Genomic DNA, 27,463 nt, shown 5'->3' on the forward strand with positions numbered 1-27,463 from the left:
ACTTTCTCCATTCTTTTTTATTTGATCCGCTTAGACTTTTACACTATTTATCGCTCCTCCTTTTACCATCTTTTGTGAATTATAGGTAAGAAAAAACATATACATGTAACATATTGTTAGAATTGTTTCAATAAGTACTATCATAATATATATAACTTTTATAATTTTTACTTATGCAAAATTAAAGTTATTGATGATTAAAATTCTGCATTAACAAGCATGATCAATGAAACACATTAAGAAAAAAGAACAGAGAAAGTATAATTTAGTAATACAAGTCAAAATATTGCAAGTATTATAAAACGAAGGAAGCAACTAGTAAAAAAAATAACCGAAAAGAAAAGGAAGGAAGTAACGAACGGTCCCCTATCCATGCATGCATTGATCATGATACCCTTAAGACTATGATCCTCTTTCCCATTTCTACAAAGATTATTTCAAAGTCATAGAATAATTCACATGACCAATATAATAACGCGCCCCACCCCTTACTCTCTATTTACTATAAATACCTTATAAACACTCCTTCAAAATCACACACAAACACAAATACAAACCCTTGAAAAAAACACCTTCATCACATTCTAAACCTTCCTTACTTCCTAGCATAACCTTCAATTCTCTTCAATTCCAACTCCACCATCCCTTCAAAATGGCTCCTATTTCCTCTAAGATAGCCATCATAGGGGCCGGGATTAGTGGCATAGCGGCCGCTAAACAACTAGCCAAGTACGAGCCAATGGTCTTTGAGGCTAGTGACTCGATAGGAGGTGTATGGAAACATGCTTCCTTCCGTACTACAAAACTTCAAACACCGCGATGTGACTATGAATTTTCTGATTTTCCTTGGCCGGATAGGGATAATTCTTCTTTCCCTTCTTATGTTGAGATCATTGACTATTTGCACTCCTATGCTAACCACTTTGATGTCCTTAAGTTTGTTAAGTTTCGTTCTAAGGTGGTTGAGCTCCGTTACATCGGTGATGAAAATCATCGGGAAGGGAAGGGGGAGTATGGGAGGTTGATGACCGGCCACCCGGCGTGGGAGGTTGCCGTTCAAACTAATGACGACTTTGAGTCCATTGAGGTAAAATTGTATATCCTTTATGAAATTGATGCATGTCGTAAGGAGGTATTTATTGCATTTTGCATGTAGGGTGTTACTTATAAAAAAAAAAAACACAATTATACTACCTCCGTTTCACAATATATATACTGTTTTGACTTTTTACATTATTCATTTATTAATTTTGACACCATTTTCACTTAAATATAAAAATTTAATGCTAATATGTAAAATATTGTTGAATTGGTTTTAATGTATATTTTCAAGATATATACGAGTACATATTTTTACTAAATGAACATATAAAAATAATTAGAGGTCGACGATTTGATAAACAACAAAGTCAAAACGTTATATTTATTTTGAAACAAAGGTACGTAGTATCATGATTTGAAAAACTAGGGGCTTTGCCCCTCTTTGTTCTCCAAAAAAAAAATGATTTGAAAAACTAAAAAAAATGTATTAATCTCCATAATGATGGAAAGAGAATTGTGTGTTTCAATTATATAATCAAGCCATAATAATATTTACCTAATGGAAAGAAATTGTGTGTTTCAATTATATAATCAAGCCATAATAATATATACCTAATTTGGAGAACAATAATTGTTTTGTATTATAACACCAAGGATCTTGTTTTACTAAGAAAAAAGTCATAGCACCAAATTAAAATAAGGCAAAATTTGTTACAACATCTTAAATTTACTCTTTTGTTTTGCAAAATTTTAAACTTGGACAAACTTACCGGACTCAAATTATTTCTCTTCAAAATTTAATTTTGTTGTACTAGAGGATAACATGTAATATGTTGGTCCCATTCTAGGGATTGACGACTGTGTTTTAACTTTATTTTCTTACTGAAGTAAAAATGTTCATCCACTTGTATACTTTGTCATAAAAAACCCATATAAATTAATAAATACTCTATATATAAAAGTCATTTATATAAATTGAATATATTCTTTAATTTCATATTTTGTGTTAATTTGTTCCTCTATACATGTTATTCCAGAGGTACACTTTTGAGTTTGTGGTGGTCTGTATTGGAAAATATGGTGACATACCCAAAATTCCCACTTTTCCACCAAAACAAGGGCCAGAAATATTCAAAGGAAAGGTGCTACATACTCTTGATTATTGCAAATTAAACAAGGAAGAAGCTTCTTCACTTGTTAAAGGAAAAAGTGTTGCAATTGTTGGTTACAAGAAATCTGGTATAGACCTTGCTGTTGAATGTGCTGAAGCTAACCAAGGTATATTATTATTCTTATTAGTTGACTACTTATTATATCGACTACTCCTGCCTCTATCTCGATTTGTTCATTCCATTTTAATATTTTTCTCTCAAGAATATCATAAATACTATCAAAATATACTATACAAAGAACAGATAGAGACTGATTGAGTAATTATACATACTATTAGCATATACTCGTACATATCATTATTACTTTGGATGATCAACTAATAACATTACGTTAGTATTATTTTGTCAAAGTAATTTATTAATTTATTTATGTTATGAGGCTTTTTATCACCATTTTTTAGTGGTAATTTCCGAGGACGTATCACAATATTACTCATGGTTAATCATTTATGTGTGCATACGTATTGTAACACATGCAAACATTGGATCGGATGCAACCCATATTGGCCATATACACCAAATTTTATGTTCTCTTACATAATTTTCAATATTTGAGTTGTTTATGACAATTGGCATAATTGACTCAATCTTTATTACATGGAATATAAGTTGTGATATCTATACGAAACATTGTAATAAAATAAAATTATATGTACATAGTCAACACTCTTAGAATATAATCTCGATCAATCAGTACCTTAGCTTATTTTATTGAAATTAAATTAGTATGAAATTTCCAACATCGATCCGTTAAATTTATTCATCAAATTTCAAAAATAAATTAAATTTCTAATAACGTACATGTTATGTCACAAGTTAACTATATTTTTCACTCTAACTCCATTTTCATTGCATGTGGCAAATAGTGGTCATGCATCATGCCAATTTCCAACTTAGTTAGTTGTGTGTTGCATATATACAATTTTTTTTTTTTTTAAGTTGTTCTTTTTTTTTTTTTTTTTTTTTTTTTACAAAAAATATTTAATTATATATGCATGTATTAATTTATTAATTAATTGGTACTATAAATTTGATGCAATTACATTCCCTAAGCCTAACAAAGTGTGTACATGCATGTTTCAAATTCTGTACCTCTTGAGTCTTGGCCTATAAACTTGATTACATGCTCAAAATTTCCTTCTTTTATACGTAAGTAATGTAGTATAATATTTGCAATGTCCTTGGTTCATTTAAACAAAAAATTGTTTTAAAATTTCTCATTAACATGTATATCTTGAAATATTTTGGCATGCATAAATATCTTAATTATTACTATTACGCTAAATATTTCATTTTATAAATTATTATAAATATTTTACAAGTACTAGAAAAACATTGGTCAAGTAACCTGATTAAATCTATTACAAAAAGTAACACTTAATTGTGAATTAAGCAAGCAATTAACAAATAATCATAGGAGTACAAAGTTTTCTCTCTCATTTTAATTTTAATTTTAATTTTTTACACCCTTAGTTGGTCATATACTCATATGTGTATTCTGTCAAGTACTCTTAAGAATAGGTCAATTCAATTAGTGGTTTGACTTCAATTCCATTCATATCTATAAATTCAAAGCTTGACTTTGTTAATATTGTTGCTAATGTAATACTAATCAATTGAAGTATTCAACTTTACGATTAATTAGTATTTACAATCAAGGCAAAACATTAGAAAAAAAAAGAAGTAAATAAATAAAATAATAAACAATACGGAGTAATAAAAAAAAAAAAAAAACCTAAAATATTACCTAAACAAAGAAAGAAGTAGATTTGGGGTCAATTCTCTATGATGACTATCTATTTGACCTTTGTTCTAGTCAATATTTTCCAATCATGTGAGTGTTGACCTTTGTTTTTTCAAATTTCGGTTGGACTTCCTAATTACTTTTCTTTTGCGTGTGTAAGCTACAATTATTATAGCTTTACATGATATAATAAATGTTGTTCTTATTGCATGGACCGACAGAATCTAATTACGATCGAGTAGTATGCATGAAATTCATATCATGTGTTATAAAATATTAGTGTTCATACTAGTTGTATGCATGCAAAAAAATAAAAATATATAGTGTTCATACTTGATAAGAGTGATGTTAAGCAAATGATACATGATTAATTCATTATAATATATGCTTTCATACTACCAGAACATAATCTAAATTAGTTCTCCTAAACTATGATTAAATATTAATTGTTTGCTTAAACTTCAGTATCTACGATTATATGATTTATATCTTAGTAATCATTGATATACCATGCATCTTGTATATACGACAGAATAATATGCTCAATGAAAAAGAATATTGAATTATTGAATGACAAGTTCATACTATGTGTATAGTATGTAGTCTAAAGAGCAATGCAAATAGAGCTAGTACTAATATATGATTAACTATTAGCTAGCAAAGTAGCAATCCATACCTTTTCCTCTGTTAATAGGTGTCTTGCTTGCAAATACGGAATAGACCTCTGTTAATAGGTGTCTTGCTTGCAAATACGGAATAGACCGGCAAAAGGTTGTAAATTTGTCGGATTATATATTTTCTTACTACTTTAACAATATACTTAATAGATATTACGACATTATATTCGCCACATTTGAAATTTTAAGCCAAATTTAATTAATATTCTTTTTTTGCAATTAGTAATATAAAATATACTCTTTTAAATTCAGTAGTCACATAATTTTCATATTAGTGGAAATTCTACTAAATGATCGGGTTAAAATTATTAGAGGCAGTATTACAGGTACCATTATACATGACAAGACGTTGAATTTGTTTATTTAGTACTCCGTATATCATTTACATTTTGTGACTATTCACTAAAAAAAAAAACACTGATTTACACGTAATTTATGCATATAATGCATGATTGTAGGACCAAATGGGAAAGCGTGCACAATGGTGATAAGAACGTTGCATTGGACAGTTCCTCATTACACTATTTGGGGTTTGCCATTTTACTTGTTTTACTCAACAAGATCTTCCCAATACATCCATGAGAGACCTGACCAAAACTCTCTTAGGGCTTTAATGTGCCTCCTCCTATCGCCTATGGTAATTTTTTTCCCCTATAATAATGTATACTCGGGTTGTTGCTCCTTACCTAACTTTAACTATTAATTTCAATTAAAATGTAGGGAATAATACTTCAAAAGTAAACTTGTTTAAAATCTTGCAAACATTATTATAATTAATTAGATACAAATTCTAATCCAAGGATTTGTATATAATTACGATAAATAAATATATAACAATATGATACGAAGCTTTATATTGGAGACTTCGGTCTTATATATTTACCTTAAAATTAAAACTATTAAGATTATGACATTGAGATTAGGTTAATGAATTGTGCACATATCTAACCATGATGCACTATTGCTTGTTTCAGAGACGAGTTGTGTCGAAAATTATAGAGAGTTATTTGCTATGGAAGCTTCCATATGAGAAGCATGGGCTAAAACCAGAGCATCCCTTCCATGAGGATTATGCAAGTTGTCAAATGGCAATCTTGCCTGAAAAGTTCTTCCCTGAGGCTGATGAGGGAAGAATCAAGTTTAAGAAGGCGTCGAAATGGTGGTTTTACGAAAATGGACTCCAATTCGATGATGGTAGCAAGCTTGAGGCAGACATAGTGATTTGTGCAACTGGTTATGATGGGAAGAAGAAGCTAGAATCCATTCTACCACAACCTTTCACTAGCTTCCTTGATTATAATGGTGTTATGCCATTGTACAAGTAAGAACAATACTGACTTTTTTTTGAGTATTTTCAATACTCCGTAATTATTATCTTATCCGCTAAACTTAAGGGCACGTACGTGTTGGTTTTTCCAAGGCAATATTCATTGATGGTATGTTACGCAAGTAGTTTTAGATGAGGCATTTTTGTCTTAATTATTAACTAAATTTTCTTTGACAGATGAATATTGCCTTGGAAAAATCATAGCTTGTTTTCAATTTTCTTGCTTATATTAACCTAATGTAATTATTTAAATTAAATCTTTGACCTTCTTCCATTTTACTTGTAAGATGAACTTATAATGGATCCTACTTGCCTAAATTGCAGGAGCACCATAAACCCTATGTTTCCAAACATGGCTTTTATAGGCTATGTTGAGACAGTATCGAACCTACAAACAGCTGAGCTACGGTGCAAGTGGCTAGCAAGGCTCGTGGATGACCGATTCAAGCTCCCTAGTGTAGAGAATATGCTAGGGCATATCGAAAAGGAGGTGGAAGTTATGAAGAGGACAACCAGGTTCTACAAAAGGCAATGCATTTCAACCTATATCATTAATCATAATGATGAACTTTGTGAGGAGATGGGATGGAATTCCTGGAGGAAGAATAGCTGGTTGTCTGAAGCATTCAGCCCTTACACCAGTCAAGATTACGACGAAGACAACTAATCAAAGCAACGAGCAACTAATTATGTGCAACTACTATTATGATCATTTATCATCATTTTATTTCGTTATCACTAGGTGTATTTATGGATTTAGCTAATATGCCAAGCTATAATTCTAGTGGTGAAGATGCAAAATAAAACAGATACTAGTCTGAAAATCTGTAGTAAGCTTTTATATTTCTGTAATTTTGTAGGGCATTGCAATAGCATGTAACAATCAGTATAGTAGCATGCAATAACATGATAAGCAATATATTATCTTCTGTGTTACATTTGAGTTACCGTTTGTATTCCTTTCCCTTCTATCTTGTCTTTTGGTAACTTTTATCACAGCTGCAATAGCAAGATCTATCTCCTTCCCCACTCCCCACCCCCAAAGGGCCTAACCCGCTAACTCGAGTAGGGCCTTCTCCTTTACCTACCTAAAAGAAGGTCTAATGATGCAAATGCACAATATAAACAAAATATGGTCCCAGAAAGAGCATCTGACAGTATCATTTTGTATCTTCATGAGGATATGATAATACAGACTTCCTCATCAACTCAAATCACCAGCCTATATTTTAGACCGTGACGAGTGTCAAATGAAGCTTGCCAGCAAGCATGTATGTTCAACTAGACCTCACAAAACACCAACAAACCTCACCCAAAGGAAAAATTGGCAGTTAGGGAGAGAAACAAAAAGTAAACAAAACTTTAAGAGAAGGAGATGTCCAAAGCTCATACAATTACCATTGTGGCAATGCAAGAAAATTTCGCCACGTGACATATTCTAGTCACTCACAACTATAGAGAAGGGCATATGTTAGTTCAGTTGGTAAATTATTGATTTTATAGCAAATGAATGGAGTAACCTGAAACTTATTCATGGATGACAGATTAAAAAAATCGTAACAAACAAGAAAAAAACTAGCAGTATATCAATATCCCAAAGAGCTTCTGATAATAGTGAGCACATATCTGCCGAATTCTGATATTCTCAACTTTTATTGCATTTAATTGTTGATAGAAATTTTGGGAATAGTATACAGAATTAATCACAATTACTGCAGAGAAAGATCTAAGACATACATTGGAGAGTCAAGGATTCGTGGTTGCTAGTTTGAAGAGAGAAGGATTCACAGAATCTGCTATCAGAGATCTTGCTCAAAGGCTTTGTAGAAACTTGAGGGTCTCGTCAATATGCTTCTCAGGCTGAAATTGATTGTTGTAAACGAGCCGGACAACTCCATTCTTGTCAAGGACATAGGTTTGTCTCCCGGGGAGAGCTCCAAAAAGATCTGATGGGACTCCCCATTCTTTTCTCACCTTGTTACCCTCATCACTTAGCAAAGTGAAAGGAAGCTTGTACTTCTGTTTGAATGACTGAATTCATACAAGAGTACACGTCAGAAACTTCCAACATATATGAGGGGATAAATTTGGTGTATTTTTTCTGTGCAGTGGACAGTGGTCATCTGATTTCTCTTGAGAAGAACTGCAATAGGTTTTTCTTCTTTCTGCCTCACAGATTTAGGAATGCTAAAGGTTTTGCATATTCAACGTCAAACAAGAATGTCAACTAATAGTTAAGTGGAAATCCTTAAGGCTTAACACAAAGCCTTATGAAGTACTTCGTATGTCTTATAACAAAGAATAAGCTATACTGCAGGTTACAAACACAACCTTTAAAATTTACATTGTTTTTTCTTCACTAGTTTTGATAGCCACAAAGTACGGGGATACAATTTCAGAGACAGGAATTGAAAAACACCACCATCCAACTTCTTTATCACTGGTAATTTCCTAGCACTTCATGTAAAGCCTCAACCAACCCCACCTTCCTATTCTTTGGCTAGTCCTTCATATGTGTACATGTACAAAAGGTGCAAGAATATATATATATATATATATATATATATATATATATATATTTTTTTTTTTTTTTTTTTTTTTTTTTTTTTCTCGGGTGGGAGGGGGGATTAAGGGAAAAATACTAGATTTATCATGAAGCATATGGATTTTGGTCATTGATAACAAAGAAATGCATGTATTGAGGGAGACTATAATTCTCCTATCTCCTATGCCAAAATAATCTAACAGTCGTCCAATTAAATTAAAATTTTTGCTGAATAACTATGGACTGCGCTGCACTAGAATTCTGTATTTACCTTGTGAGACGATGAATCATCACCGCTGATACCAATAACCTCTGCCCCTGCTTTCTTAAACTTTTCATATGAGTCTCTAAAAGCACAAGCCTGTGGAGAAAATGCAAAAAGGTCAAGTGATGGCACTAAGAGAAACAAAGAAAATACATAGTTTCAAACAAAAGTTCAGATAACATTTTAACCATCAATCTTCAAAGCCATTTATCGGTGCAATGACAACTCGATTAAAAGGACAATCTCATACACGTGGAAGAGAAAATCCCGCATTCAGTTAGATTCTTAAAAGTGCACTGACATTCTACAATGATTCTAATTCAAGTGCAATTAAATTGACTACTAAATTGCTTATTACTCCGTATAAAAAAGAGAAGCAGAACTGCAAAAGCCCTAAGCCAACTGCACATCTGCACAGCATAAGTATAGGATATTAATCTATCTCAAAGAAAGCAAACTGCAATGGGAGCTTTACATGAGGGGCTACAAGAATAGCCTTGGAAACAGAAAACAGTTGACCAGTGTAAATCTTGGTCCTCAACAATAATGCATGTATTTGATGTTGAGTAGGTTTCACTACCACCCAATAGTTAAATCGGTCCATGAAACTTAGTATATTATTTGACAGCTTAGATATTTTATCTATTGACTTTTAACCAAAAATGTATCCAGGTTTCCAGAGATCTAGAACACTTACTCAATTTTGGAAGTACTTTTGCTAGAGGGATGAGACCAATCATTACACATTATGGCTGCTCTGTGTATCATTCATCATCTTAGCAACTATACTTTAGAGAAAAAAGAGATGCTTTTTCTTGGCATATAGTAAGTCTCATTGAATTACTGCAATTAAGCAGAAAAACTAGATTGATGGAATGGCTATTGCAGAGATAATAGATATAGGCAGCAATCATGCTACTTGGACCCAGATAGATTGCTGTTGTCCAGGGACTCTCCCTTTCACCCATTGGCAAGTTCACAAGTATTTTACATAAACCAACAAAAATTTCCCGCGACTTAAAATTTTGGCTCTGCTTTGTAGGTTCACTTATAAGGGGAGGGAAGAGGGGGGGGGGGTTAATTATTAATGTTGATGCCACCATCATATTAGAAATACCATCAGTTATAAATCAAATTATTGGGGAGAAGTACTGGCCTTTGCATATACGGGTTTGGCTCCTATATCTTACTTCCTCATTCAATAGTCGGCCTACTCTGATGCGAACTGCAGGAAGATAACATTTTTCAATGCTTCCTAAGGATGCTCGAGATAATTTGCAAATCCTTGTATATATGATGTGACCTAACTAATCCATTAGCCTATTCATCTAAATTGTTGACCCCCCTGAAACTGTTAATCACCCTGGTCCACTACTTTACATATAGCATACCTTTAACATTGTGAACAAACCAATCTAAGCCACAACTGCTAGTGAGTAATGACAGTTTCATAAAGCAAGATCATTTTCCTTGGCCTCATCGTCCAAATTACTTCATTTGAAAGTCCGTTATCATCTTCCAATAACTACTACACAGTACAATAGACACGTTTGGCTGACCAATTTTTAAACACTATCTACATGCAAAATGAAAATTAGCACCCTTGACTTATATATTATATCATTGAACATGACTTTTTAAACCCGAGAATGATGAAATCAACATTTGATATATAACTGCTCATTTCAACTCATCTTGAAGATAGTGAATAAAAGTATGCACCAACATCTCACATGACAACATAATACACATATATAAAGGATTGATATTAGAAAGCATCAACAACCAAGGTAAATTTTGGCAGAGCAAAGCCATTGGTTACCCAGGCCAATAGTGGTCATCAAATATTTAATACATATCTCTCTCTTCTACTTCATTCATGTCCAATTCTCAAACCCAGTTATACCCATATACTCTCATTGGTTACCATGATCATTAATATCTTATGCACAAAAAACACTAAAAAGAATATTAAAAATAACACTATAGGCCAATTATTACAAGACAAGTGGCGCACCCTCACCTTTGCCCACCTTTTGCTAGAGGTCATGGCATTTCTCTCTCCAAAAATGCTACTTTTTGTATTTTATAATATTACTTCATCTTCTCTCTCTTCATGCCCATTACAAAAGGGCAACGGATGGCTATGCTTAATATTCTCAAATAGTGAATGTACATAAAGACTCAATATTGCTTCAAATCTTCAATTAACCTAAACAAGATTACCCTTTGTAATATCATTTATCATTCTAATCCCTATGATATTGGTTCTTGAAGAGTTTACAAGGCTATTTAAGTAGTTCTTTCACAATGTCATCTGCCATCTCCTAAGAAAAAATAGCATAAGAATCAAAATTTATTATAGAACCAAATTTATATTCTACATATAAGGAGCAAAAGCATAACAAATAACTATGGCATATAGTAAGCCAAAATTAACAAGTGGATACGTATAATGTGTAGTTGTGTACCTTTGTTACTCAGACTCGGGTACATAGCCAAATGTCTGACTCACCTATTTTGTTACCCATGTAAGAGTGTCCAGGATTCAACATGACTAAAAGGGGTGAAATGAAGAGTCGGAGTAACATAAATTTGACCAGCAGTTAAAAATATGCAAATAAACGACAGGGAAATAAAGGTAAGGACCTGTTTAGTGCAACCAGGGGTTTCATCAGCAGGGTAAAAGTAGACAACAACAGGCTTCCCTTTAAATTTAGTTAAGCTCACATTTCTTCCATCTTGATCTCTCAAAGTAAATGCAGGTGCCAAACTACCTTCAGAAACCTGCATTTTCCAACCAAAATTCAATCATTATTATATAATTATTCAAAAACCCAGATAGAAAATTCACTCTAAAATCAGAAAGTCCCAATAAAATTATATAATTCCAGCAAAATGTTGCACCTTGGCATTAACAATGGCGGATTTGGAAGTTCGAGAAGAAAAGGGGGAGGAGAAAGGCGAAGGGGGTGATAATTTGAGGCCACAAAATTGGGATTGAGTTGAATTAGAGATGATGCAGAGATTTTGAGAAGAATGGGGTTTTGGGGTTTGGGAAGGAAGAGTGAAAGGAAGGGAGTGTTTGGGAAGAGAAAGGGCAGCCATTGTTAAAGAAAGAAAGCTTTAAATTGTTGGAAGTTGTTGTGTTAAGTTAATATGAGTAGTAGATGATTATAGTGTTGTGGGAGAAGAAGAAGAAGAAAGATAAGGAGGAAGAGGTGAAAAGGATGAGTGAGGTTTGTGGCTTTTCAAGTGGATTTCGTTTGTGTTGTGGACAAATGGTGGCCAGTCAAGTAACCAAGTCCAGTGTTTGTCCCTCAATTCACAAGCATTAAGCAATAATAAATCTATCTTCGACTCTTCGAGCGACTCAGATTGATGTCAAGTTGTCAACTGACAGCCAATTTGACTCGATTATTTATGATTCGAACTCAAATTTGCAGATCTGACATTAACCAACAATTAATTTAATTCGACTCGAAAAGAATTCAAACTTGAATAGATACCTAACCAATTAGAGTCTGAAACAATTAATAACCTGACACAACCTGTTATTGTCCTGACTCGTGATAGTTTGTAACTCAAACTTATTTGCCACATCATTGTTATCTCGCCTACCCATTGACCAGACCAAAAAAGCATGAAATTGTAGAATTATTTTATTACCATGGTAATATTGTAGAATCATTTTATTAATAGATGTTTTAAGTTTGGGTCAACAACATATAGATACAATTTGTTCATGTCACGTCATATACTTTATACCTCATGTATGCAATTATATAGGTTCGACATCATATTCAAAACGTTTGATCAAATTTTTTAAAAAACACATAGTAATTATATAGGCTCAACTAAAAAAGATCGTTATTCATCTAACTTGAACTTGACCTAAAATCAAGAATGACCTAACATGAATATTATTTGACCTAATCATTCGACCCAACCTATCTAAACTCGAATTTACCACTCATGAACCTACCTCAAAGGCTCAAACACGACTTGATACATCCCGAATCTGAAAGTGAACCTGACTTGAATTTGAATCGAATCGAACTTACAGGCGAAAAAATGCATAACTTAATCAAATCAAACTTAACTTGATATAAACCTGATTTAAATGCTAGATTTACACGACATTACTTGAGTTTGACCCAAAATCCAATTAAATTCGATCTGAACCTGTCTTGAATACTCGAATTGACCCAACTTTATGGTAAATCTTTCTAATTTTAAATTTTGTATGCTTTTGTTTCCAGTAAAAAAAAAAAAAAAAAAAAAAAAACCTCAACACATTGTTTACCGTATAAACCCTAAAAAGGGTTTTGGTTTCCAGAGTGGGATTGGGGGTGAAATGGAGAGTGTTCAAAGCGCATTTAATAAGTTCTCAAACGATGTCAAATTGATGGGATCTTCAGCTTTCCAACCACAATCATCACCTCCACCTCCACCTCCACCATCTGCTTCTTATGGGCATTCCGGTGTTCTAGTCACCAGACCTCCAAGGTACTACTTTTATTGGGTAATTTCCTCATAATTCATGCTATCTATTGATGCCATTTGTATAATTTGATAAATTTATGCTACAATCTTTATGCTATTGAAATGCTGCCCTTTTGACTGAAAATCGCATTTGGTAATGTTGGTGTTGTGAAAAGCAGTGGATTTGGGGGTTGGGTTAAAGAGATAAGTTTTCTACTAAGTATTTGTTATCTCTGTTTTCCTGCAATTAGTGGGTTTGTTAACCTGAATGAGAGTAATTGAGGAAATGATGTTCATGTTACCATCTTCTTAGGAAGATTTTCATGTTGTTATTGTTATGTTAGTCCTTGGTTAGGACCTGAATGAATAGTAATATATGGTGTAAATTGACTAGTATGACTACTTTTATGGATATTGTCCGGTAGTTCGACATGCCGGGTGTGTGTGGGGGTGGGGGGTTCTGAGGTTTGAATAGTTGCAATAGTGCACTAGCTTGTAGAGTTATGTTTCTTGACTTTGTGGCAATGAAATGGGTTCTTACTTTGGACGATTTCGCAGTAGTAGGAAGAATTTATTGGATGGTGTGATTTAGCTGCCTAGGAATTGATTATGGACATCTTTATTGGATTGTCAGTTAACTTTCATCATTTTAGGTTAGATTTAGCTAATGATTGCATATTGAGACATCTGAAAGAGAATTGATTTGGAGTACTAGGTTGATGAATTATTTGTTATGAAACCTTGTGGGGAGACATATTTTAATCCGTTTTACATTAAAATTTCAAAGGTAATGTAGTTTCATAACAATATATTAGGACGGTTTGGGTGGACTTTAGTGTGTGTGAGTTTGAGTGGCTTTAATTTATTTCTCATGCGAATAATATTAGGGGCCGTTATGTTGAGATAGGGGAAAGGGAAAGGTATGAAGAAAGGGATAGGGAAGTAAAAGAATGTAAATCCGTTTAACATGATATGTTGTCTGGGTTGAGTAGTTGAATAAACACAAAATACTCCATAGCTTCTCTCCTGCTATCACCATTCCTCTGCTAATTTGCTCCACAATTTTCTTCCTTTCTTCCTTGCTTGCCCGCCATCTTCTTTTGGGTGGCATAATGTTATATAGATATGGAGATGATGCAGATATTATGGAGGCTTCTTTTGGGTTGACAGATAGTTAATAACTAAGATGGGATAATTTTACCATTATGTCCAGACAAATCTGTTAAATTTTCCTAGAGGCACGTGGTTGTGGAGGGGCTTCTATAATTATTCCAATCCGAAGGAAATATTTAGTAATTGTACTGAGAGAAGGTTGATAGAGAAGGGTGGTCTTAAAATTCTATGAATAGGATATGAAACACATAGGTGGTTTGGCATAACTGTTTGTAATCCTAGAAATTTAGATCTGAGTATAAAATATGCAATCACAATTTCAATTTATTTAGCCAAACTTTCCCTCTTTTAAATGTCAAATTGTGTGGAGTGGACGTACTGACATGGATGGACATAACAGCAATAAAAAAGATCATTCTTAGTGCTGCTAAAATGACCTTGTGAGTTGTGAATTTGTGGTTGAATGACTTGAATCTATTGAATGAGCCGCTTGAATATAATTGTTATTAATGTGATGCTATCGAAGATAAGTGATGCATATTGGCCGCTTCCCTATCAATCATAGCAAAAGCTGCATGCCAATTCAAAAGCCTTTTGACAATATATTGATAGAGCTAATCTTTGTCTATATTTTTAATGAAGTATAACCTAATTCTAGATGTCACTAAATTTCGAATCATGCCTTATGTGGATGTTATCTCTTTGATCCAGAGATGGGAAGCTAGTGTAATCCTGTGAGGTAAGGAATTTCTAGAGTAAGCTTAAATCAACTGTGGTTTGCATTTGGTAACTTGACGGATATTTTTTTTATATCTCCATCTTATCATATATCTTGTTCTGCTGGATAAGTTAAGACTGAAAGAATAACATATTGAAGTTGCATTACTTGCATAGGAGGATCCTTGTGTATAACGGTCATCCCTTTTGGTTTTGTGCCATTTCATATATTTTGCTAATATGCCCTTAAAAGATCCCTTTGTCTTTTAATAACTTAAGTCATTCATGCTATATGGATTTGTAAATGAAAAACAGATATGGGATGTGGGAAGAATGCTTGCAATTCCCCATTATATGCTTTATTCTAAAATTCAGTTTGGATTTTAACCAAAGTAATTTAAATCTAAATGCAGTGTTGATCAATATATAATGGCAGATTAAGGCTGAAGCAGAAACCAAGCTTCACTGCCAAGCAGTAAGGATACATTGCTAGATGTATGAATTTTAGTTACATGATCATCCATAGATGTGATGTTATGGAGTGTGGATATAATCCTGGATATTTTATGGTATAGGGTATGGGGTTAATGACCTTGTAAATTGGCTGCTTAATTCAGTCTTTTTCATTGTAATAAGCTAGCCTGGTGGAGAGTTGTGACAGTCATTACCAGTTTGGTAGTGCATGTAGGTCATCCATGTAAGTTCATTTTTGTCGTAGGCCAAGACCCTGGAAGACTGGAACTTGGTTTAGCATACGAGAAAGTTGTTGACATCAAGATCCACGTCATCTAGCAGAGGTCATTCTTTGAAGATACCTTGTCTGATTACGTGTTTCATCTTGTATCCTATCATTTTCTTATTTACTGTCATCACACCAAATGATCAAATACCATCAAAGCAAATCATTAATTCCAGAAGTGCTGCCATGTAAAAAGAAGAAATGGTGGGACTGTGGGATATAGAGTGAGATAGAATTTGAATGTAAAGAACCCTTTGGAGCAGAAGTGATGGTGGGTATGGGTGTGGTTCAAATGTCCTAGCTCTTTTGTTTAATCCTTGGCCATGTTGCTTGCACTATATGAACACTTGGAATAGTTGCTAACTTGCTCTTTAGTAGCATCATAGAAAAACATTGGGATTCAAAAGAATGTGGGACTCACTTGGCTTTTGCTGATGTGTGAAGACATCACGGCTTCATGGGTAAGTTGGATCAGTTACCTAAACACCCTTGTTGAAGGGATCATCTAAGGATATCTATCAGACTTTGTCTTGTGCAATGCTTTTATTGCAAGTTTCTGCTAAGTCATTGCCGCATTGGCCTTTCCTTATTTGTTGCAGACTCAAGTAAAGTAAAATAAATTATTGAGATACTACGGAAGTTTATTGGGACATGGTCTAGGTGGTGGTCGTTATAAATTGTTGCATCAACTCACTAGGAGGCTGTTATTTACAAATTAATTTAGGGTTTGTTGGATAGCAATCACATAGGGAAAGAAAGGTGATGAGGGCAGGTGAAGGATAGGAGATTAGGAAGGGGATTGGGTTTATTTAAAAGGGGAGGGTAAATGAATTATTCCAATTCCTTTCTCTTCCTTTCCTGAAAATGAATCCTTGACTTTCTATTCCCTTCTCCAAACATACTGTTAAAGGATTTTGGGCTGAACAATTCCTCGTATTCTATGCTTTCTTTGCAAGTTTCTGCTGGGACTTTGGGGTTCACATGTGTATGGTATACTCATGTTAACTAGAACTAGAAAAATATGTTCACATTTTAACAATTACTAGGACAAGCTGTTTCAGTTGTGGTGTATATACTCTGTTGTTTAATTGGGGCCTTGGTGTTTGCCATGAAATATTATTGACTCCAATTGAGACATGATGTAGGCGGATACCATATAGTTCAGACTTCAGAGTGTTGACTGGTTGAATATGAATTTAATTATAAATCTTTATTCTACAGCAAAATGTTGCTAAAACATATATCAAGGGAACATATTGGGCAATAATGGTGACTGTTAAAATGCTTGAAATTCCATATCCATGCAGCCTTTTTTTTTTTTTTTTAATTTTTTTTTATTTCTCTTGCTATGTTCAGGTCTCAAACAATGTTGCACTTGAGGTTATTGACCAGTTTAATGTCTTGAAAACTTTTGTTTTCACCCTTTGTTTTTTTTGTGCTTACTATGGAATTTGGGCTTCAAAGAAGGGTACTTTAAAGTGGATAGCATCATAGCAACATAGAAAGCTTTGTAAAGCTGAGTCTTTGTGATATTTTGCATATAAAGTAAAGGCTTGGATTACCTCTCGACGTTCTGCATTCATGTAGCCACAGTTTCTTTTAAAGTGACTCAATGAGTCTTGTGCTTGAAGATGTGTTTCTTATTCTCATGCCTCCTAATGGCATGATAAAACAAATTACATCACTTGGACGACATTCAAGTTAAAATACGTTGTATTAAAATTCTTTTGAAGTTCTCTACTATAAGTTAGACCATTTTTGCTGAGAATCATCTTTGGTGATGACTTTACTACTTACAAGGGGCCTATTGGCATAGGCTTCTCTCCTGTCTAGTCTTTGAATTGAGATCAAGTATTTGCTATTCAACTAGTCTAAGCAATTAAGATAGCTCATGTAACTAGGACTAATGCTTTGTTCTATATCTTCCTCAATCGTTTATAAGTAACTTGTAGCAAATCCTATTTGCGAGCATCTCTTATTTGTCTTATTGTCCTTTTCATTTCCCCTATCAAGCTTGCCTTGGATTATGAAAGTATTGTGTCATTTTCTCAAACTTTTGCATCTGTATGCAGACAATCTGTGTCACTGTGGACATGCTCTAAGCTTTGTGCTGTTTGCTTTGTTGCTGGGATTGTTGTCGGCTACACTTTGAAGCGACGAGTTAGACGCTGGCTCTCCAGTCTTGCGAGGAGATTAAAGGATGACTGAGAAGAAGCTCTTTGCTACTGGTATGATCTTATAGCTTGAATTTTTAAAGACCCGAGAAACAAAGTTTGACTTTTCCTTCTCTAAACAAACTCAGGAAATCATATCTAGGAAGATTAATAGGCCTCTGTCTCACTTTTGGTGTATATGTGATAGGGCTTCAGTAAAATAAAATTGTTAGGCACCCAAATACTTTTCAATGTACCTTGGTGATTTATATTTATGTTGAGTGATTGAATATGTTCACATATATATCGTATATATTTTTTGTTTACCTAAAGTATATACTGCATCGTTCATATAGTATACTGCAGGAAACACCCGTGATAGTAATCGTGTACCTCCAATTGGTATTGGTGCCAGGACTGATCGTCATGCCCCCTCCCCTCCCTTTTTTCCTGACATAGGGGCTGTTCTTCAGATAAGAAAAAGAAGAGAGAAATGGGTTGAGGAGAAGGCATTTAATGATTTTATATTTCATTACAATGCTCTATTTTGTTTTGGTTTGAAAAAGAATAATGCCAATTCTGTTTTAGTAACAATATTGTTACTCCCTCCGTCATGAAACGTTGGACTTCTTTTACTATTCATGTACTAGCTTTGACCATAATTTTTTACAAATATAATAAAAACATATTTAATCATAAAATATGTTGTTAGATAGGTATTAATATAAAGTTTTATAATATAATTTTTTAATAATTTCATTAATATTTAATTATATAAAAATAAAGCTAAACTAGTGCACTAACATGTGTGCAATGTTGACAGTCAGAGGACCGAGGAGTATGTTTCTATAAATGAGTAATACAGACTAATAACCTGTTTTCTAAACTTCGTATTTGATATGCCACTTAATTTTCATACAAGTATATCAGGTTAATAAGCTGCAGTAGTGTCACCTAATTCATCCCTTCCTAGCTTCCCACCCCCTTCAACCAAAAAAGGCGAATTATACTAGTAAATTCAGAATTTTTGGTCCAATATAACATACTCTCTCTGCACACAATTATCTGCAACATTTGCCATAAATGGGTGCTCTCTGTTATGTGCAACAAATTTTTTTCTTTCCTCTTATAGTAAATGTGTTTGAGTTCGTGGGTTTTGTGGTGGGTTTCGATTCCAGATCTGGGTTTCGTGGCCAGATCACCAGCACCACCGCGACAAGACCCTAGGTCGTCGCGCAATTCTCCGACCATCCCCTACCCCTTTCCATCGCCACTAATCCACCACAACCAATAATCTGAGTTCGTGGATTTCGGTGGTTTGACTTCGTGGGTTTCGATTCCAGATCTGGGTTTGGTGGTGGGTTTCGGTGGTCTGAGTTTCTGGGTTTCGTGCGTTCTTGGAGTCGTGGGTTTCAGTGGTGGGTTTCTGTGGTTTGGGTTCGTGGGGTGTTGGTTTCGGTGGTTTGGTTTGTGAAAGATAGAACATTGTTTGTGGGGTGGTGGTTTTGGTGGTTTGGTTTTTGGGGTGGTGGGTTTTGGTGGTGGTTTCGTGGGGGTTGCGTAAGTGGGGTTGGGTGTTGGTGGTTTGTGGGGTGGCGTGGTGGTTCTGCGTTCGTGAGTGGTGGTTGTTCTCCAATGTTTAATTGTGTTTTTATTTTATTTGGATTAATTATCCCTTCGCTCTCCTCTTAATTTTCAATAATCTTGTTTAAGAAATTTTTCATAGGAGTCCGCAAAAAGGACGTTTGGTGCAGATAATTGTGGGCAGAGGAAGTATTACAAATTAGGTAGTGAATTGCGCACATGTCCTAACCCAATTTTACATCTAGCTTAAACAAAACTTGGGCAGCCGCGATTATTTAGTTCTTAATTAATGAACTGTCAATACAGTTTATATCATCTAGAAGGTGTGGCTGTCAAGAATATATCTTTGATGCTCCTCCTTCTCTTTAAAATACTACTAATTACACCTAATGAAACATATATTTTCAGTTTGTTAATAGTTAGCATACCAACAAATTTTACTGAATAACATAATAATATTTTGATAGACTAATCACAAATTTAAAAGAGATTAAGGTCAAACATTGAGCTAGTTGTTTAGTTGGTAATCAGTTGACAATTTTAGACGTGCGATCACGTATCAAATATGACTGGTGTAAGCTAAGAAGTAACACCGGCCTCTGTATATTATAAAGTAGCAAATTTTATTAATGTGAAAAATAATTTGTATATTTATTTCAATGAATATAGTAAAGTAAGGTACATAGATCCTAAAACCATGCATGAAATAGCATGTTTGTCAAAGACAAGAATCTTAGTTAAATTAAGGGCTAGAACTATATGATATTCTATAGGACTATGTAGTATGAATTTTGTATTAACATTTGCTATAATTTTTTCATTTACAAAGTCACCCGAGTCGATTACGATGGATGTGTATAGTATATGTATACAATGTTACCGAGATTTTCTCAGTAAGAATGTCAGAAATCTGAATACTTACATGTTACAATATAGGCAAAAAGGTGGATATGGTTAGCTTAGCTTGCTATTGACTTATTGGTTTATGTTTTAAGGAGGGAGGGAGGGAGAAGGGAGGAGGTAGAGGCTATATTTCTGTCCTAAAACTGCTCTTTGTGAAACTCGAACCGAGTTGATGTCTTGTGACTCATTTCATGAGATAATTTCTTCAACTCTTTTGCTAACACTGGTCGTCCGCAGTAGAAAACGCCTGCATAATTAACCACATTCGTTAAAATAGTTGATGGATACATATACTGTGTTATTCATACTAACATGAGTATGTGTTCAAGTCTCAGATTAATGCGTGTATATTCTTGTTGGTGTATCGAGGATAATTATTACCCTCTCTCTTCTTATTATTAATATTATTCAGGTGGTGCTTGATGTCTCACATAATAGGTCAAAACAAAGATATGGCAAATCTATGCCTAGCTGAAGAACTTAGTTCATAATACAGATTAGGTGGTGGGTTAGAATGTATAATTAAGTAGGTATGTTTATGAAATCCTTGGTGGTTTGAATGAACTTCAAGGAATATTTTGCTTTAAAAATATGTGCACCCTTGGACAGACTTGAAAGACAGGTTAAACCTGCAAGATTTACCTATGGTGCTGTATGGATGTTTTTTAGCTATTTTAGCAAACACTTCTTTCCAATCTGGTCTTGCAAAGTGTGTCTTCACCTGCAGCACATCAGCATCGAAATGCCTGTTAGTAACTTGTCTGGCTTGAATCAAGATTAGTTCAGAAATGAAACAATTTGGTAGAATGAAAATAAAAATGAATGATGCAGTTTGACTAGGAGACTCATTCTAATTCCCTCTCTTTTCTGACCTAATCATCATTATCATACTTTGCAGTTGTAAGCTTTGAGGTTGTTAGAGATGTGACAGATGATTTCAGAAAATTAATAGATTACTGATAAGGTAGAGTAGGTCATACCCTGGTACCAGACAATATATCAACACCATACTTGGCATGAGTCAAAGCTTGGACCAACGTTAGCAGGGTTGATCTCGCGTCACCCTCTTCGTACACGCTAGTAAGGTAGTTGTGCATCTCGATCAAACCCTATAGTAATTTTGAACATCAGTGTAAGGCATTTTTTTAACATCATCTGTGAACATAATTATGTTATGATGATATGACTTTTGCGAGTTTTACCTTATGATCCATTTCTGCTACTTCATCCATCACCCCTTTGAACCATTCGAAGGAGCCAGGCTCCCTAGTAACCCAGTAAAAATGCGCACTCTTTACTCTCATTGGTCTTTTGTTTGTACTATGTGATGTACTTGTTGACGCAAAGCTGCTTAAGCTTTCATCTGATATAATACTCAAGTCAGTGGCATTCGAGTCCTGTAATTTATCAATTAGACAGTTAGCAGATATATCATTCTCAATCATAGCAGAAAATCCACATTATGGGTAGTAAATTAGACAAGCTTACGGTTGCTGCTCTTGCATTGTTAAGAAGATCTTTCAGAATGCTGATAAAGGGTGTTGCTCCTATTCCTAGTCCCACGAGAAGCAATACATCGTAATTCTGGTATTCTTGTGCTGGTGCGCCATAAGGTCCATCAACATGTAGTCTAGGTAAACTGAAGTGAATGATTTTGACATTTGTGTAAGTTTCCTCAAGTAAGTAGGGAAATTCCTAATGGAAATAGATCAAGTTTTTTACCCGCTTTGACGAATGTGACCCTCTTCCCCAAATTTAAGCCGACCAATGGAAGAAACTGGCATTTGGCCTTCAGTAAGAACCCGCTTTAGCTCTCGTGTCCAGTCTCCTACGATCCTGATGTGAACACTGAGGAAGTTGTCTCCTGGTGCTGAGGTAATAGAAAATGGGTGCCTAAATAGGCCGATGATTTCATTTAGTATCCGATGAAGGAATAATTATATTTCTAAAATAAAACTCTGAAAGAAAAGCAGGTTATAGCTTACCATTCAAATTTAGAAATGCAAGGGCACTGGACAAAAATGTACTGTCCACTTTTGTACTTGAATCCTTGAGGTTTTGACATCATTAGGCTGAAGACATTTCCTGGTAGCTCTGAAACCTGAGAAATACGGAAACCTATCGTAAATTGTCTGAATTTTCGACAGTTTTCCATGTAAAATTTCTGGTTTAAATAGTTGAAGATTATGGGAGGAATGTAATGATAGTGGTTTCTGCACCTTCAAGAGTTTAACGGAACGAATCTCTGACCGACAAGTCCTTAAACTTCGTTCAGCTATGTAAAGCAGGAGTGGAATAGCAATATACATCCATGTCTGAAAACACATAAAAATTAGATCAGGAAATGCTGATGTTGATCTCATTTACAGAGTAGTCTTGCGAAAATGGATTTTGGTATGAGGTCTTACCGTCTTTTTAGTCCAATCCTTTACTAGGAACAAGAAGAAACCATGAACCAAGAGCAAGACGTAGACTATAGCTAGCAAATGGTGAGCATACCAAAATGCGTTGTATCCTGCCAATCTGTTGAAGGGTGTTGGTAGCTTCACTACATTTCTTCTAAACCGGCTTGTTGCTAATGTGAAGGCTATCGTCATCAAAACCACCATACCAATACCTGTAACTCCTTCGATACCTTTAATAAGATCCCAGTATGTTGGCTTTTTGTTGTGGAAATCGGAGGCTATGAGTGCAAATTTATCAGGAGAAGAGTTGATCAAACGAGGAAAATCACATGTCAAATGCATTCCTGCATGAAGGACCACTCCAATTGCTATAGCACCCGCGATCATCTGCAAGGTCATCATTGATTTAGAATGATGTAAGAGTGCGTTTACTAAGAAGAGTATACTTGTATATGGGACTGATTGATATCCTAGCTACATCATTTACCTTATGGAAGTTGATGTTATCATCAAATGGGATGAAGCATCTGATTCGAGTGGATCGAAGCCAAGTAAGGGTGTTCCTTGAAACCGGAAGTAGGATCAAAGCCATGTTGAACTTAAGGGTTTCTGCGGCCCCTTTGGCTGTGCATAAGCAATAACCCATGACTTGAAATGCGTTCTTTTGTCTGTACTGAAGAAATTTCCAGATGAAGAGGGAAGCCATCGCCGTCACCCACAGCAGTAGAATCCACCCTCTCTGCCAGTTTTCTAAGATGAGGCACCTCAATGTGCAGCTTACTTTCCTCACTATGCTTATCGGCCGTAAGTTGCCCAAGTTTTGACTCCACCCTGCACTTACTGTGCTTAGTGGCCTGCTGTACTCCATGTATACATCTCTTTGTAGCAGTAATGCTTCTAACTGCCATAACTGTCAAAAACAGAACACAATTGTTTTACCTTAGGAATTTATTTGTGCAATGGGGCTTTTCCGCGCTTAATATTGTGTTCTCTTGGATTTAGTATCATTTACGTGTGCATACGTTCATATGATGCTAATCAAGGAATTATAAGTAATAGTTCGTATCAAGACGTTCTCTAATCACTAACATTATAAGTTGAACATGATAAGTACCTCAATGTAACCAAGGTTTTCAGGGTCTAGCTCTTCCATAATCAAGTTTGCATACTCATGTGCTTGTGACTTCAAAGCTTTTAGATTATTTGCTGAAGCACTAAGCATAATAAGCTGCATACAATCAAAATAACAACTTATTTAGAGAATTAATACAATCAATAATAAATAAGGCAACAATATGGTTTAAACTGTTTTCCGGGAGGAACAAAAAATGTCACAACAATTTTAGGGGCTTTTCCAACAAATAAACCCGTCACATAGTTATGAAACACCAAAACGCCTTTACATATGTTAAAATATCAAAAAACACCCCTGAAATTGGATCTTTTTGCTTATCTTTGACAGGATGACTCGGAAACAATTTTCTTGGAAGGAACCGACAACCTTGTATACATAATGAATGCGGGCAGATTGCGCATCCATATCCTTTGTATAGTACAGCATAGTTTTCGCAACGTATCCGCAAATATAAACTTTATGCCAAAAAAAAAGGAGGATAAAAAGAAAGTTCTAAAGCTAGTTAAAAACAGGACCAGTATACTTTTGCTAATGCAAGGTAGCTCAATAGTCGCCCCTATTAAGGCAAATAAGAGAATATATATATATATATATATATTTTTTTTCTTTAACATAAGCTGGCATCTAAAAAGAAAAAGGAAGATATATATACTAATATATGATCATATCATAAAGAAGAAACATTAACATCAAATGACAAACTAGACTTACAAACAAAAGCAACTTTGATTGTTTTTTGCCCAATCAATCGAATATTTTCCAATGATGGTTAATCTTACAATTTATAAACCAAAGTTTTCCTCATTGGAGAAGAAAAGTTCCAATAAGAGGTACAACAACTTAACTTACCAAACAAATCTATTGATTTTAATTAGGTGAATGCAATTATTGTCTTTATAATTGGTATGCAAAGGAGATCTGAATGTATACTAGTTGTTGCTTGTGCAATTATGCTACAAACCAAAGTGTATTTTGGCTCATTAGTTAAAGCTCTAGATTTCTAATCATTCCATTTTTTGTACATTTTTTTTATTTCCCGTCTTTCGGATTCTTCTTATAGGCTTTTCCAAGGACAATAACCACCCTTAAAAGAACATAAGTCATTTTCCTGCCGTTTACTTCACATACTAAAAGTAACACTACATCAACAATGTTACTAAGTCTTCAATACGCGATAAAATGACCGATATTAAGAATCATCAACCAGATAATGATGAACTGGTTGATGATTGAAAAATACTGTGTTGAAGAATAATTTTGGCATATTTTTTATTTTCTTGGTAACAGCGACAAAACAACCAACATCTAGGAGACCAAAAATAGAATAATATAAAAAGATCGGTTTAATAGAAAACTACAAATTACCTCTTGGACTTCTTCTCTTGTTATTCTTCCATCTTCATTGCTATCTGCACTGTTGACATGAAGCATACATGCATCATTATATTTTAGACTATTTCCAAAAAAATAAAAAACATTTTTCTTATGACTCAACAACAAGCTACTTTATAAAATTTTTACCGCTTATGTTAGTTTTGTTCAGAGTACGGTCTCAACCGTAAATAAAAACATATAATTTTTATTTTTTTTTTCATTTTTCTATATAGAAAAAGACCCCAGTGGCAGAAAATCACTAGCAATTCACCATAAAAAGTATGACTTCTGTAAGTGACAAAGAATTTTCACTTTTTAAGAAATGACCCCAATGTTGAAACTATATTTATAAGTAATATTTTTTGTCAAAAAATGAAATAGAAATTTATAATGGGATATAATGAATTAATTGTTCACTATAAACCTGCCCCACAAATCATAATCAACCCAAAATTCCAAATTACAACCTCCAAAATCACCTGTTACATGAACCTAAAATGTCACTAATTCGCGATTTAATAAAAAAAATATATTATGTCGCGAATTATTAAAGAAATAATAATTCAAAAGAGAGAAGGTAATGAAATTATTACATGTCAAAGAAAATTTGAAGGCGGGCATCGAAGCTTTGATTGGTAAGTTGCAACCAAAAATCTTGCAACTCTTCTTTACTAATTTTACTCAATCTCTGCCTCTTTCGCCTTGCTAATGCATCAAATATTCCCACCGCGAACTCCTTCGAGTCCATCCCTAAACAAAATAGATAAAACGACATCAATTTATTATTGGTCGGGATCATTTAATTTATATTAAAACATCGATAAACTCGATGATATTGATAGGAAAAAAAAAAAAATAAAAAAAAAAAAAAATCGTCGTATAAAGGTAAGAAAAAAAGAAAACGAACCAATGCAGGCCCCAAAATCTTCCCTAGCAAGCAACCCAGACGGAGCTAACTCATCAAACTTTTCTTCCACTTGTTTCCACAACTCTTCACATCCACCGTTATCCCCCGTCCTCGGACACGTTGTCGTTTTACTGATAAATCGTAACCCCGTCAGCGCCCTTTGGGCACCTGACGTGGTCCTTTGAAGTTGTGCTTTCATTTTTCTTTTTTCCCTATCCGTCATCGGGGGCGGAGGCTGATTATCCCCCGCCTCCGATGACGCCCTAGAAGAAGGCCACCCAAATTTCTTCCTTAATTTCGAGGCAGCCGATAGGCTCCTCGACAACAACCCACCACCGCCAGAACCCGAGGCTCCATCCTCGGCTCTTACACTCCTAGGTGTAACAGCCCTCGGAGTAACACTACATATATAAATGTTATCATCCTCGAGTTGCAACTCCACCTCGACGAGCTCATCGTTGTTCATCGAGGTGGAGGCTCGGCCAAGATCATTAAGAAAGACAGGCAGCATTGCACCACCAACCGACGACGAATTATCAAACCCTGTCTCCTCGTCGGGTAAATGAAAGCTCCTACTGTAATTCGATCTCCTCGAACCGCTCGGGCTCCCCACCGATGAGAGTCTCATCGCCGATACCTTCTCTCTAGCACTTTGAAATGGGCAAAGAAATGGCTGAGAAGAGAAGATAATAACCAAAGGAGGGGGGTGTGTCACACGCTTGGTGGGTACTTCTGAACTGATTAATTACCTCCTCCGCAAACATGAATTCAACGCCTTTTTTTTTCTTTTGGTTTGAGTATTTTTCAGAGCTTGTAATTTGTAAGAATGGTTGTGAATAATGTGTAGGAGAGAGAAGTAGGTGAAGTTAGGGGGGTTTTATATAATTATATAAAAAATTCTTTTTAAAATAATAATAATGAGAAAAAATTAATAGTATGAGAATTTGTTTCTCAACTTTCTTTGAAGGGGATTTGTAAACCGATTTATACAGCTTAGTAGATAACGACTTGTTGGTACAATAATACTACAATGTACTGGTGGAACTGCACATTTGTCTATTGAAATTATACCGGTGGAACTGCACAAAACCAGCGGGCAACTAAACACCCAAAAAGAAAAGAAACTGCTCGAGGGTTTTGTTTTTGTGAGGAAAAATAGAGAGGAGAAGAAGATTGC

At 34.6% G+C, this 27,463-nt stretch overlaps 4 protein-coding genes across 4 annotated transcripts; 2 read left to right on the forward strand and 2 right to left on the reverse strand.

Annotated features, from left to right (window-relative positions):
- Window positions 1–223: 223 nt before the first annotated feature.
- On the forward strand, window positions 224–6,885 carry LOC110721826 (probable flavin-containing monooxygenase 1). The gene is made up of 5 exons (XM_021901024.1): window positions 224–1,087; window positions 2,079–2,319; window positions 5,093–5,271; window positions 5,609–5,955; window positions 6,286–6,885. The coding sequence occupies exons 1-5, from the start codon at window positions 653–655 to the stop codon at window positions 6,626–6,628; spliced, it is 1,545 nt and encodes a 514-aa protein (XP_021756716.1). The 5' UTR covers window positions 224–652; the 3' UTR covers window positions 6,629–6,885.
- Window positions 6,886–7,584: 699 nt separating this feature from the next.
- LOC110721827 (peroxiredoxin Q, chloroplastic-like) lies at window positions 7,585–12,059 on the reverse strand. The gene is made up of 4 exons (XM_021901025.1): window positions 11,679–12,059; window positions 11,421–11,558; window positions 8,778–8,867; window positions 7,585–7,992 (listed from the first exon to the last, which is right to left on the reverse strand). Exons 1-4 carry the CDS (start codon window positions 11,877–11,879, stop codon window positions 7,774–7,776), a joined length of 648 nt encoding a protein of 215 aa, XP_021756717.1. The 5' UTR covers window positions 11,880–12,059; the 3' UTR covers window positions 7,585–7,773.
- Window positions 12,060–13,049: 990 nt separating this feature from the next.
- On the forward strand, window positions 13,050–18,282 carry LOC110721828. The gene is made up of 2 exons (XM_021901027.1): window positions 13,050–13,280; window positions 17,898–18,282. Exons 1-2 carry the CDS (start codon window positions 13,129–13,131, stop codon window positions 18,031–18,033), a joined length of 288 nt encoding a protein of 95 aa, XP_021756719.1. The 5' UTR covers window positions 13,050–13,128; the 3' UTR covers window positions 18,034–18,282.
- Window positions 18,283–20,192: 1,910 nt separating this feature from the next.
- Window positions 20,193–27,263, reverse strand: LOC110721829 (respiratory burst oxidase homolog protein E-like). The gene is made up of 14 exons (XM_021901028.1): window positions 26,287–27,263; window positions 25,973–26,129; window positions 25,371–25,419; window positions 23,985–24,098; window positions 23,358–23,780; window positions 22,874–23,257; window positions 22,685–22,780; window positions 22,451–22,566; window positions 22,188–22,358; window positions 21,954–22,104; window positions 21,668–21,862; window positions 21,446–21,574; window positions 21,108–21,186; window positions 20,193–20,712 (listed from the first exon to the last, which is right to left on the reverse strand). The coding sequence occupies exons 1-14, from the start codon at window positions 26,912–26,914 to the stop codon at window positions 20,603–20,605; spliced, it is 2,802 nt and encodes a 933-aa protein (XP_021756720.1). The 5' UTR covers window positions 26,915–27,263; the 3' UTR covers window positions 20,193–20,602.
- Window positions 27,264–27,463: the final 200 nt, after the last annotated feature.

This window comes from Chenopodium quinoa, unplaced genomic scaffold, assembly GCF_001683475.1.
Source record: "Chenopodium quinoa cultivar QQ74 unplaced genomic scaffold, ASM168347v1, whole genome shotgun sequence".
Lineage (NCBI taxonomy): Eukaryota > Viridiplantae > Streptophyta > Magnoliopsida > Caryophyllales > Amaranthaceae > Chenopodium > Chenopodium quinoa.

What these genes read in the sequence shown, in the direction of transcription:
- LOC110721826 (XM_021901024.1), top strand. Translation starts at nt 653, where the DNA reads ATGGCTCCTATTTCCTCTAAGATAGCCATCATAGGGGCCGGGATTAGT. An exon ending in ACGACTTTGAGTCCATTGAG is followed by an intron (nt 1,088 to 2,078) that starts GTAAAATTGTAT and finishes ATGTTATTCCAG; the next exon opens with AGGTACACTTTTGAGTTTGT. An exon ending in ATGTGCTGAAGCTAACCAAG is followed by an intron (nt 2,320 to 5,092) that starts GTATATTATTAT and finishes GCATGATTGTAG; the next exon opens with GACCAAATGGGAAAGCGTGC.
- LOC110721827 (XM_021901025.1), bottom strand. Translation starts at nt 11,879, where the DNA reads ATGGCTGCCCTTTCTCTTCCCAAACACTCCCTTCCTTTCACTCTTCCT. An exon ending in CCGCCATTGTTAATGCCAAG is followed by an intron (nt 11,559 to 11,678) that starts GTGCAACATTTT and finishes TGGAAAATGCAG; the next exon opens with GTTTCTGAAGGTAGTTTGGC. An exon ending in ATGATTCATCGTCTCACAAG is followed by an intron (nt 7,993 to 8,777) that starts GTAAATACAGAA and finishes GTATGAATTCAG; the next exon opens with TCATTCAAACAGAAGTACAA.
- LOC110721828 (XM_021901027.1), top strand. Translation starts at nt 13,129, where the DNA reads ATGGAGAGTGTTCAAAGCGCATTTAATAAGTTCTCAAACGATGTCAAA. An exon ending in CTAGTCACCAGACCTCCAAG is followed by an intron (nt 13,281 to 17,897) that starts GTACTACTTTTA and finishes ATCTGTATGCAG; the next exon opens with ACAATCTGTGTCACTGTGGA.
- LOC110721829 (XM_021901028.1), bottom strand. Translation starts at nt 26,914, where the DNA reads ATGAGACTCTCATCGGTGGGGAGCCCGAGCGGTTCGAGGAGATCGAAT. An exon ending in CAAGAGAAGAAGTCCAAGAG is followed by an intron (nt 24,099 to 25,370) that starts GTAATTTGTAGT and finishes GATTGTATGCAG; the next exon opens with CTTATTATGCTTAGTGCTTC. An exon ending in TGCATTTCTAAATTTGAATG is followed by an intron (nt 22,359 to 22,450) that starts GTAAGCTATAAC and finishes CGGCCTATTTAG; the next exon opens with GCACCCATTTTCTATTACCT.